Below are 13,092 nucleotides of genomic sequence, written 5' to 3' on the forward strand. Positions count from 1 at the left end.
CAGCACCTGTAGCCTATGGTGATGCTCAGAGCAAATTAAACAGCCCCCCCACTGGCTGTTGTCTTCGGTACCTCTGTTCATAAACCGCTGAGTACCACCAGCATGAAATGTCATAATTAAAGAAACCAACAAGCTAAAGCAGAGCCTGGAAGTAAGTCACCGGCTCTAATGCCGCTCTCCTGCAGGTCTCCGTCGCCAACATAAATGTGGTTGTAGTTTCCATAATGACCCTGGACCGGCTGCATGCTGATCACTCTTCAGAAATAGAATGCATCCATAGTGGTTATTTTCAACCCTTATTGGGCAAGAGTGATAAAAGGGCAACCAAAGCTCGCTAAAACTGTACTGCCTGAAGCTGCTCAGGGCTTCCAGGATCAGTTTCTCTGCAGCCAAATGAAAATATTAACAGCAGGTGACAAATAGTGTCAGTTATGAGTTGTTGAACAAGAATTTCTTATTTTATTTTATATAAACTGAACTTTCATTAAGTCTTTGAGTGTCTGGCTGATAATATTGGTTGATCAGAACTAACTTGACTGACAATAAAACTGTCAATCTCAGTGTTTGAGCTCTGTCCAGAGTTGAAAATTAATCCAAATCCAGACCCAATATGGATCACAACCAAAAGCAAATGCGTTTGTCCTTAGATCTCGGCCAAACCACGTGTCAGATTTAATTCAAGTGGGCAACCAAATATTCAGTTCACTATTAAATAGTGGCAGGAAAAAGCATCCAACATCATCCAAGGTTTTGGTTAGTCTTGTTGTTTGTCGTGACCCCAAAACAAAGCCCAACATACCTCAACATGAATGCCCCTCCTTTCCTGTGACAATCAGCAGAAACGTCAATGACGCTTCTTCGTGGTGCTGCTCTGAACGCGTTGACTCGTCTCTGACAAAGAATCGTTCTCAATACGCTGATGGCAAATGCGACCATCTAAGTGGAGCTTAGCCTCGGTAACAGACACGACTCTGATCTAAACAGACAATGATGAGACGTGAAACAAAACACTCTTTCAACAAAGTTTCTTTCCGCATTGATGTATTTGTTCTCTGCATTTTATTTTACAACACACAAAGCTTTTCAAGGCCAAATGATGGAAAAGAAAAGAAAAAAGATTTGAACATACAGTTACAGTTCGTAATAATTGTCCCCAAGATAAATGGAAACAAATTTGATGTACTTCTTATGATCCATGTTGGACTGTAGAAGTCTATCATTTAATTCTTAATTTTGCCGTTGCGTTTGCTTTCACTGTTTCATTTTACATGAGAGAGCTTTAATGCATTCATCTGTGTTTCGCCAGTCTGCCAGCCCAGAGAAGGATAAATCTGACGGAAGTGACAGAGATTTATGTGGGCAGGGGGGGTTGGATGAATGAATGTAGGCACCTTGATGTGAGACCAGAGCCTCTCAAGCACATCAACCATTTTTCTGCTCCTGTGTGCTGGCATGCAGAGCATTTGTTGGAAGACTCAACCGAGCTGTAAATTGATTGAGGGAGGTGACTTTTTAACGGTTACTCTAATAAAGAATAAGCTGCTGTTTGAAAAGACTGTCCATCACCCTGGCACAGTTTTGTTCCCAAACTATGGCACTCATGCTTATTCTTTGACATATTTCTTAAAGCTTTCTGATGGCTGTCAAAATAGAGCTCCTCTTGCACTTGTGAAGTAGAGATTACTAAATTTCACTCGTTATTGTTATTCCCTTGGCGCCTTGAAAAGGCACCAAGAGTTCAGCCTGGTTTTAATAATGTCACACAAATGCATCAGTATCATCTCACTGAATATCATTGCTTGGACACGGCAAATGAATACAGTAATTGAAGTAGAAACTCCTCTTCAATGGTTAAACTAAGGGCTAGTATTTACTGGCTGTAATACAGTATTGTTGTACTGTGTTAAGCCCTGACATGAGCTTAGAGTTACTGCAGGTCAGGCCAATAGTGCAAAAATAAAATGAATAACTTATTTCCATTAAAACGTCCATATTTCCATTAAAGCTCCCTAAAAGGAACTGGACAGTGCCATTCCTGCCTTTAGACACAAGCTCCAGGGACGTTCTTGAGGGTCAATGTCGACAGAGTTGCCTAAATTTCAAAGCCCTGTCGAGGGCCAGACGATCGATTTTTTTTTTTCCTGTGTAGATATTTTTGTGCAAAACTACTTAAGTGACCTTTTTCAGTCACACAGCTTAGTGTGTGCCAGCGACATCACAAGCATGTTAACACAAAGAGACTTTTTGGAGTCAGTGTTCTGTTTACTGAATCCTCTGGGCAGGTTGTTGTTCTCAATCACAGAAAACCGAGGTCTAAAATCTGCCTGTGTGAAGAGATTAAAACGTAGAAGAGCTGAGACTGTTGCTGGAATCCATCTGTTGCTGTAGCTGTGTGCCAACCAGTGTGGCAAGAAGTCTATTTTAAAATAGAATCTTTTCCTTGATGACACGAGGGGCTCAAGGAAGCATAAAGGCATGTGCACAGACAGCAAGGCAAACCTGTTGAATCAATTAGCGTGCTGCTGAATTGATCCTACAATACACAATTCAGTGATATTTACAGCAGGTTTTTTTTTCAGAGCCGCACCAGCTGAAGTGTTGACGCGCCATCTGTATGTTGGTGCAGCGCTCATGCTGAAGCGGGGGACAGTTGAGATAAGCTCCTCATGTGGGAGCAGAGTCAGGCCTGAGCAGAGCTGTCTGGGACTGAAGGGCAACTCAGAACCGAGATAAAGTCTCATCCGGCCACCATCAGCCCATCGCATGTTTACTCAGCTACAAAAAGGGAGTGTTAGCAAAGGCAGAGCCTGTTCAGTCTGTAAAATGATGAAACATGCACCGTTGCAATGAGGCAGAGCTCCAGCTACCTGTGTCTAGGCTTTTGCTTTAGTAATAGATCTCTATTAAAATACGGCATCACGGAGGCCTGTGTGACAGAGTAGACGTAGAAGAGAGTGCATGAATCAATGTGAAAACTCCTGCTTACATCTATAACAAGTAATCCATCTTGTAGAATTCGGGTCAGAACTGAAAAATGACTTCTCGGGATTGTTGTGGCATTTTCCAACTAAATTACAATCAGTTCCTCACATGACAGCAAGCATTGCTTTCTGTAGCGGGTATTAAAGCAGCACAACAAAAGATTCAAATCCCTCCTCGGCAGCAGAGTTTTGAAGAAAAGGAGCCTTTTCCACTGAGGGGAATTTAATTTTAAAGAATGAAAATATCCTTCGTGGGGGCCATCGCCAAACGCGTTGACCTTATTTCTAGTAGTAATCGATGTGCAGTAAATATTTGTCTTTTATCAATTGGATTCATACGTGCGCCATCCCGAGACGCAGGTAAACCATAATAATTTTAACCCTTGCATTTGTGTTGGAGTGTGTATGTCTGTGTCTTAAAAGTGTCTAACTGCACATTATTACTGGTGTGCAGCCTCCACAACATCCCAACCTTACCACCCCCCCATTAGAGCAGCATCTGCCTCTAATGGAGTTCACCACGCACCACTTTTCCGCTTGAACACATGGCAGAGGAGGACAGTTAATAGTAGCTGCACAGTTGGAATACATGGGTGTGAGCTCCAGTTAATGTATGACCCTCAAGCAGTGTTGGCAGACAAGAACATGTGATCCGTGAGCTGAGAACCATCTGCATGGTGACGATCCTTCATAAATGAACCAAGCTGACACCTGATGGCTGTCTCCTAGGGTGCATTTCAGCAGTGCTGTACTGGCACCTCTGATCTCAAGGATCGTAGAGGAATCTTCCTTTATTGCTGATTTTGACGCGAGGTTTGAGGAACATTGGTGGGAGTGGAGTGATGCTCCTCACTCCTGCAGCAAAGCACGTTGATAAATGCTCTTTACACCAAAACCTCTTCCTAATGTCTCACACTAAAGCTTCTTCTCCTTGTCCTGTTTTAAAGGGGTGGAGACCATGTTTTCGCAGCAACCACAGGACCTGGTGGTGGTGGCCGGCCAGCCGGTGACGTTGCCCTGCACCATACCTGGTTACCATGGTGTTGTCCTGTGGATCAAAGATGGCCTGGCTCTTGGGGTGGGCAGAGACCTGTCTGGTAAGGAATGATGTTGATGACACCCTGTGTTTCTGCATCACGCTTGTTTCCCTACTTTAATTAGGACTCTCGCCCATGAGTCACATTCAGATTGTCGCTTAACCCCTGCATGCGGACGTCACATCCTGCTGTTTATGTAACTCCTCAAACAGGGAGTGCAGCAAAAAAAAAGTCATTTTATTTTCATTTAATGCAGCATCACAGAAGAAGAACCCTTTTTGTAAAGTACTTCTAGGACCCAGAGCTTATGAAATGCTTTTAAAAGGCAAGAACAGAGCGATTACTGCACCCATGACATAAAAACCACAACCATCAGTAAAATGGGGCCATCACACTCACATATTCACATCAGCATTAGCATCAAGAGCGGTTAGTAATAAAAAGAAAATGCCAAGAACTGCAAGACAAATCGAAAGCACCGGCATCAGAATCTTTGTTTCATTGTAAGATGCTGATTTGTCTTACGGGTTTGACACAGAAACACAAACGAGTGAATGGAGGCAGAAATCAACAGTTCAGCCGGGCGTCCTCTGATGTTTCTGCTAAATAGGTTTTTGAAGAGCGGCTGACATACTCTAATTACACAGCATCTCATGTATAATTCTCTTAATTGTTTAATTTGGAGTAAAAGGGAGAACTGTGCTGTTTTTTTTACAGGCCTGTTGTTCCACCAATTGAGTTTTTATGTTTATTTATTAGCTGAGCTCATTTCAAACAAACTTTCACACCTCTAAATTAACACTTACAATCTTTTGACGCTCTGAGCTGTTGTAGCAAATGATTCATTAAAGCATATTGTGCCCTTATCGCTCAGGAATGACCACATTATTTGTCCAGAAAAGCTCGAATCTCACACAGTTCATATTTAGGGAAGCCCTTCAGGGGAATATCGCATGTTCAGTAACTTCTGATTATTGAGAAAATGCAGAAACAGTTCAATAGCGAGCTCCTCTTTCTAGATCAATACCGAAAGAAAAAAACAAACATGTTTCCACAGTGTAAGCAAGAGTGACAAATGATGATTCTATAGGTTACGGCACAGAGAGGTTTAAATATATTAACATATTATTCTGGCCAGGCAAAACTATTGTTGTACGGTCAGCAATGACAGGAATGATTAAAAATGTATTAAACTTGGAATTGGTGGTGTCCGCTCATGCTCTGACCTTTAGCAAACAGACCTTTGCTGTCATTGATGTGCTGTGTAATTAAACCTCAGTGGCTGGCAGAGCCCCAGTAAAGCCAACCTATTCCCTGCTCCGGTTCTTATCAGGCCCATGGGAGCCGGCGGGGGGGTGGGTTGCAATAAACAGTCGTGCCGCAGCCTTTGAGTCTCCTTTGAGGCCGGCTGGGAGAGCACTTAGGATCTTTGAAGACAGAAAGAAGGGGTTCGTGCGGGCAGAGCGGGAGACCATCGTTGTATTTCGGGTTAAAGTAAAACAGGTGCAAAGGTTGTTTGCTTCCATTTTCATTGTTTCAAGAAGACAAGGCCATATGAATCAGTGCTAATTATTCCCCCCACTTATTTCCTCTTTCCTCTGTGCTGTGAGGCTCATCCTATAGAATCAGGAAAAAGCACAAGATTTTGTATAGTGTGCTGTCTGGAGAACAAGGTACAATGATCAGCATGGAAGACGCTGAATGCCTTCTATTCAGAGGGATGACACTTTTTGAAAATGTGTTGCTTCATAGCTGTCTTTTTTGTGATGCCTGCCCACGTTAACATATGCAGAGTGTATTCACTGTGAGACGTACAGAAACTAATGAAAGGTGGCAGCTGTGTACATACAATCGCTGGCAAGTCAAATGTTGTGCCGAGCCTTTCAACAATATAGGACGGTTAAGCTTTTCACCGAAAGGATCTGCATCGGCAGCGTGGTTCTCCTCCGGAGACCTGTTTCCATTCACAGGAGCCGTGATTATACGGAAAAACACTTTAGCACAAAAAGACACAAAAGCCAACCGTCCCTATCTGTTCCAGAATCTTCTATTGACGCCACACGTTCCACGCGTTTCTCACTCTAATGAAAGAAAAGTAGAGTCGCTTCACGTCCGCTTCGAAAACGCCAATCAAAGACATGGATACTCATAACAACGTATCTGCTGCTCACAACATGGGCGAAGACAAAGCAGCCAAATTGAGCCACTGACAGCTGCATTCAGGAGCGATGGGTGGTACAGCCTGGACCGGACCCTGCTGGATCATCACCGGGTTAGCGTATCCAACCACAACCATTAAAACCTCAGCTGAATTTACAGTCACCAGTTCATCTTTCCCCCAAATCTCATCGGACAATGGGACAAATTGAACACGGGCGGGAAAAGAAGCAAACCCAGAACCTTCTGGCTGTGAGGCAACGATCCGAACAGCTGTCCCTTGATATTATCGATTACTAGGTAAGATGCTCTGCAAGGCAGAGTAACCAGAGTAAAATGACTCCAAATTAAATAATTACTGTTAACAGCCATCAAGAATGAAAACTAACCACCATTACAAATAAGTGGTATTACTGGACCAATCATTAGCATTAGTGGCGTTGGCAACGGTAACCACTGCGGCCAACGCTGCATATTACAGCGTAATCACCACCCAGAACTCTCAATAATGAGGTGGACGGATGACACGGCCACCTCCCCTTGGGTCTTCTACATATACACACCATCTAACACACATGCACAACCAGAAATTGATTCTGCCCCAGGATAAATCCATTTCCACCTGATGGATTGACTGCTCCTTCATGGCTATACTTTACATTGTTTACTTGAGGCAACACATCATGTCTTCAAACGTGGCGCTCAGATCAATGGGCTTCCATGTAAACACCAGACCAGAGGTGATCAGTCTTCACCTGCGCCATTACGATTTCAGCTAGACTCACAAATGCTCCATCAAGGTGCTAAATGTTGCAAAAACCCACTTCTGCTCTTCTGAAATGAGATTATTAAAGTCTTATCACTTACTTCCCACCACAAAATGCAAATTACATTTGGAAACAGCTAATGCACAGCAATGAAATTGGAACACAGCAATATCGTCACACACTCGAATTATTCTCAGGTTGCCAGCGGCAGAAATAACGTAATTGGCTGCATCATCTCTTTTTTTTAAAAACTGAAATGTACATGGTTGATGCTTTGGCGCAATTAAGACAAGCGAAACAAAAGTGCAGTTGAAGTAAAGGCACTTCCTGGGCTAAGACGTTAGAATACACAGTGGCTTTGTGGAGCAGAGTCAACTAAAGGTCACATCATTCAGGAAGCGCAATGATCATTACCCTTGTGATCTGCTGTGGCATCATTGCTTTGGATCTCAGCAATGAACATAAAATTGAATCAAAATGGGTCCCCAGGTGACTTTGTGCTCATAATGGTGTGCCCTCTATTTTAGGCACCAATCTGAGTATGAACACGCAGAAAGCTCTTTTTCAGGCGGTGGTTATTAACTTTATTAATGGAAGCTTTTAGGTGTGATCACATCTCTATTAACCCCATCACATTTATGAGCAGTTCTACCAAAGTCCTGCTATCGCTCATAAGCCATATTCATATGACAACCATTTTACCGTCGGGGGGGGGGCTCACATACCTGAAGTTGTTGTGTGAAGCTGCGACAATGCTAGTTCTTTACTTGGCCATTTCCACATTTATTAGCTCCAAAAGACAATCCACAAAAAACCACAGTGAATCACCAGTTATTATACAGGGGTGGACAATATTAGCATGAAGTTATTTTCAAGTAATTTGAAAGTGCTAAAACGGGACTTGAGGCAACAAGTTTGAATTTCAATTTAACATTAATCTGAAGTGAGAAAAGAAGAGAAAAAAAAAGACATGTTTGGGGAAAAACATGACTATCTTGCGATTACTGACAAATCCACATTTTACTGCCAGCAATATCCAAATATCTGTATGCTTAAAAAGTGCAAATAAGCATCCTAAACTTGTGATTATTGTTATTACTGCACCAGGGCCTTTGTAAAACATCTAAACTCTTTGGAGTGTGAAACTCTCCCATCCTGTCCATTAGTTTTGCTGCTCAACAAGGTTTCAAGGACCACTGGAGGGGAAAAAAAGAAATTCTCAGTATGAACTTCTTCACACTCACAGGAGTGATTTTACATACCCAAACTCCAGTAATAAAGACGAATGAAAAGAAACGGGATTGCCAGAACATGTAGAAGGTGCCCTATAGTTTCCAGCTAAACACACTTTTCTGTCTCATCTGGAGAGAATCACTTCCCAACACGTTGGAGATGGGGTTAGATAACGGAAAAGGGAATATCTTTCATTTGTCTTCCTCAACATGTGAAATATTCACATCCCTTGAAAATAAATCTTTCATTATTGAACCATAAATCATTTTACTAAGCGATGAAAGATCTCATTTTTGTAGTAGCTCTAAACACATTTGGTGTGGTAACGACATATGGGGGGCAAGAATAGACTTTGAAACAAGGCTTTAATCATGCAGGAATTTCTAATTTTGTTTCCGTTTCATCAACTCGGGCATGGAGGCAGTGGGCTGAAGCCTGTAGACCTCTGAATCATGACGTGAATCATGGTTCTCATGCATCTGATGGAAATGAGACTGGTTTGTTTCCAAGTGTGACTTCAAACTCACGCATGCAAAGACAATCTCGCGACTTAAAACATTCCTGGTGATTTGTTTAAATGACAACAGTGTTCGCTCATAACCAGACTGGGAACGAGTGAACGTTTCCTTTAGTTTCACAAACTTGGGCGGTTTAAAGTCAAGACTTTTTCTTCTTTGGTTTAGACGTTAGATGTCCTGACTCTGAAGGTCAGGCTCACACCAGTCAGACCCAGAATATCTGGACTCATCCATTTATTGGTTGGCTTGGTTTTTTAACGCTACAGAGGATTATGCGTTTGTGCTGCAGGTTATCCTCGCTACACCGTGATTGGAGACCACAGTTCAGGAGAACATCATCTGCGAATCCAGCATGCGGAGCTGATGGACGATGCAGTGTTTGAGTGCCAGGCTGTCCAGGCAGCCATGAGATCCCGCCCCGCCCGTCTCACTGTACTCGGTGAGTGGAGTTTGAACACACACACACCGCACACACACACACACACACACAAACACACCTACATCATTGACTTCATTTCATATTCTGGTTTGAGGACTCAAACTCATGAATGCTCTTTTCTCCCTTTTCTATATTCTTGCAATATTTCTGGGATTTCAATGAGTAAAATTTTGCTTTGCACAAGTTTCCATCGAATAGTGTTTGACCTTCGTAATTCTTATTAAATCTCGCCTCGAGACTCGGGAGGAAAGATGAATGTTGTATGTTGGTACAGTTGTAGTTCCTACTGTGGCTTCCTTGGCAATAATAATGTTTGTCGGTGCTATTTTATTATTATGTGTAATACAATATTTGCTCTTCTCTTCTGTCTATATTTACCACGCCGCCATCTCATCTGATAACTGGTCACGTGACTTCATACTTCAGGCCCCGTGTCAGCTAAATGCGATAGTGTTTCCATTGCACTTTAGAGATCTATTCCTATATCAAAACATCTAAAATTCCTCCTCATGAGAGCAAAACACCTTTTTTGCTGACATTTAGGAGGTTTTTTTTGAAAGTCAGGTGTTTCCATTATGAGCTTTTTGATCACTTTTCTACTGGTAATGCTAACCCAGCTAACCCAGCTCCAGTCTGAGATATGCATGTATGATGAAGGAATAAAATAAAGGAAAATCAGTCAATCAAAAGAGATTTAACCCTTATCCATCAGTAAAATGTCAACTCAAACCCTCTTGAGCCAAATCATTGGACAGTTCAGAAGATAATAAATAATAAATCAGCGGTTGATGAAAACATCAACAAATATTTGTGCTGGAGTCAGAACAAACCTTCAGGGAGGTATCAAATCAATGCTAATGCCTCCCATTTGAAAGATGGCGACTAATATGACAGAACTTCAAACGTCTTGGATTGCTCTTTAATTTCTTTACTTGGAACGCAGCCTTGGCGCAGAAAGCTCCAGAGGTTAGTATTTCTTAATTAAACTTTATGAGGTTATCATTCAGCATTGCAATTTCCACCTCGCCGAGCAGGACTCGCGCGGGCACGTTGCTAATTCTCCTTTTCTGACCCCTGCCAACTTCTCTTGATGGAACAACCTGCCTCTCTCTCCGTCCCTCTGTGGAGGATTCCTGGAGTCAGCCGCATCGCAAAAAGATCGAAGGCTGAGGAAGAAGAGAGGAGTGTGCCTCCTGTGGCCACAGAGCTCCTCCACAAATGCGCAGAGAACTGTGAATGTTTTACACGGAGCGACAAGTGTGGGTTGTTTTCTCTGACCGTCTGTCTCTGCTCGTTCAGATCTTCCTGCTTTATCTCAGCGGTTTAAAACCAGTGTTGCGATGGGCTGCGCAAAGCCGTTCCCACACAAAAACGGTGCTGTCTCCCAACACTAGAGGATGCTCTCTGCAGCTTCAGAATCGGTTTCAGATAGCAAGTTGCTAGTGAGTCATAAGCTATATAGTCAAGAGCCTCTGACAGCTGCTGCCACCTCTGTTTGCTTGATGGATCTCTTAGGAGCTATCGGTTTTCAGTCCTCCAAGCTTGGTATTTTTGCAAGGCTCCAGTAGTTCTGTGTCAGACCTCATGGAATGACAATGAATGGCCAAAACAGTGGCGTCACAGATATAAATGCTATACAGACTTGGGGTAGATTCAAGGAGCCTCACAACCCTAAATAGATCTGAAACAGATAGAGATCGCTAGCGTGGTTTGCTGTATAGGTTCTAAACAGACACATACGTAGAGGTACACGTGTGGGTGTGGATGGATTTGTTCCAGACGAGCTGTAGTTCAGTGGCTTCGGCTAAGTACCGTCACAATTTTAAACGGCGAAAACTGACTTGAATGGTGATGTATTTATAACAGCTCATCTGATCACTTCAGTCGATAACTTTTCATAACGACGATGCAAATAAGCTTTTTGTTCCAAGATATCAGACCCTCTCCCCTGGCTGTGCCTGCACTCTGCAAGTAAAGACAAAAAATAAACCATTTGCACATGTTTGACTTTGGAAGCAAAGGGGCAAAGCTGGAAGTGAGAATGAGAAACTGGAAGCCTTTATCACCTGTTTGGCTGATTGAGGGTGAGAGAGTTTATCATTCCTCCCCATAAGCCTGAATGGAAAGTGTTTGTTTAATCCCCTGCAGAGCTAGCTGGTAACTCCTGAGTGCACTGCCAAGAAGAATTCCAAGCTGACATGCACAAGGTAATGGAGGAAATGTATGCAAAGGCCTGTGTCACTGAAAATTCCTGCCTGTCAATTACCTGCCAGCGGTGACAGAGTGTGTCTGCTGACTTGGAAAACGGCTATGGCTCCACACACACCTGTGCACACACACACACAAATGAAAGTACACAAACTTCCTATACACACGCCCACCGGTGCACACACTGACGTGCAGCCTCCCTGCTCAGAGCTGACAGCAGAATAAATCTAAAACTCTCCCCTCCATCCTTCATAAGTCCATATCAGCCCAAACTCTTCCATGTGCCATTTGAGAGGAACTCCCCTCCCCCGCTCACTGATAGGCTCAAAAGTAATGAAGCATAAATATTCAAAGACACAGAGAAAAAGCCTTTATCACTGCCACAGAGCAAGTATTATGTGTATTCTGTTCATTTTTCCAACCATTTGTGTCCTTGCTGTTAGAAATTTGGCTTGTCTTAATTCCAAATGCAAGACTCAGGAAGGTAGATTAATCATCACCATGCCCACAAAAGAATCACGTTTCAACCAATTTTTTGTTCACAGGATAAACTTAACATATCAGAAAAGGATCAGTGATCTTATTCTGATCATCAGGGTCACGTGAATTAGTCATGAAAGAAGAGATTCAGCTCTAAAAGAGACCCCAGGGGCTAATTATGATTCCTGTTGGCTCCATTCCACACCTTTGCTCTAATCTTTCTCCCTCAGGTTGGGTACAATGAGAACAAAGGGACCAGACAGTGTCCCTCAGTTAATAATATTCTAAAAAAAATTATTAACACTTTAGATAAGGATGCACATATCCACCATTAGCTACCTGGTTATTAACATCTGTATTAGCAACATATTGATGCTATTTTTATTTATTACAAAGGATTGGTCGTGACCTTATTCTGAATGACCAATTTCTCTATTTACCGGTACTCAGATTTCACCAGCTATGACCTCACAGTTGCTCCTCATCTACAGGAAGTATTGCAGGTAGTTGTCCATAAATGATGATCCAAACAATACGGAACTTTTTAGGCGCTAACAACATATGAACAGTCATTCCCCCTTCATAATACCATGTATGTATAGTCTCTTTTCATGGAATGGACAAATGTAAATGCAAGTCTTATATTACCGAAGCAAGCATTAATTCCGTTTTTTTTTAAAACTCTGAATATTAATAATCTATAAGACAACAATATGCTGCTATTACATGTGTTACTAAGCAGGTATTTAATGAGGTTTTTTCAAAATGTCCCTGCATTTGATTGTTTTTTATCTGTCCCTGAACTTTTGCATTCTATTTATGTCACATCATTTAATTTTTTTTATTGCTAATTCCTCTTAATTTAAAATGCTCTTTTAAAAATGACACCCAATTATTACGGGGCTAATTTGTGCAGCAACATAATCTTTGCTAATTGAAGTTTCCAAATTGCTCGTCGCGTATTTAGTTAGCCAGAGATTAACAGCAAAGATAGCAAACTGGGAATGATTGTATCCATATTCAAGTAATTAATAGATATCAGCCTCTGAAGAGCAGCATGATCACAGATTACTTCAACATTCTTACCTTATCTCCATCCTACTGCTGGAGATTAATGATAAATGTCAGGCATTGTAGGCTTAGCTGACATCAACTGCAAGATTTCCTAGTTGAAACTTAAAATGAATAAATCACCAAGCGGAAGCATTCGAATGAGGTAAAACAGTAACCAAATTAAAAAAATAAATGAATAAAAAAATCTGCTTTTGGCTT

General features: G+C 42.0%; 1 protein-coding gene across 16 annotated transcripts in view; it reads left to right on the forward strand.

Annotated features, from left to right (window-relative positions):
* The window catches only part of kirrel3b (kirre like nephrin family adhesion molecule 3b), a 119,580-nt gene that overhangs the window by 64,796 nt on the left and 41,692 nt on the right, over window positions 1–13,092 (forward strand). For all 16 annotated transcript variants that reach the window (XM_057049607.1, XM_057049600.1, XM_057049603.1 and 13 more), the window contains exons 3-4: window positions 3,929–4,078; window positions 8,983–9,132. In XM_057049607.1, the coding sequence (XP_056905587.1) occupies window positions 3,929–4,078; window positions 8,983–9,132 (300 nt within the window). The remainder of the gene's footprint in view (window positions 1–3,928; window positions 4,079–8,982; window positions 9,133–13,092) is intronic.

The sequence above is a fragment of the Takifugu flavidus genome, chromosome 12, assembly GCF_003711565.1.
Source record: "Takifugu flavidus isolate HTHZ2018 chromosome 12, ASM371156v2, whole genome shotgun sequence".
Classification (NCBI taxonomy): Eukaryota; Metazoa; Chordata; class Actinopteri; order Tetraodontiformes; family Tetraodontidae; genus Takifugu; species Takifugu flavidus.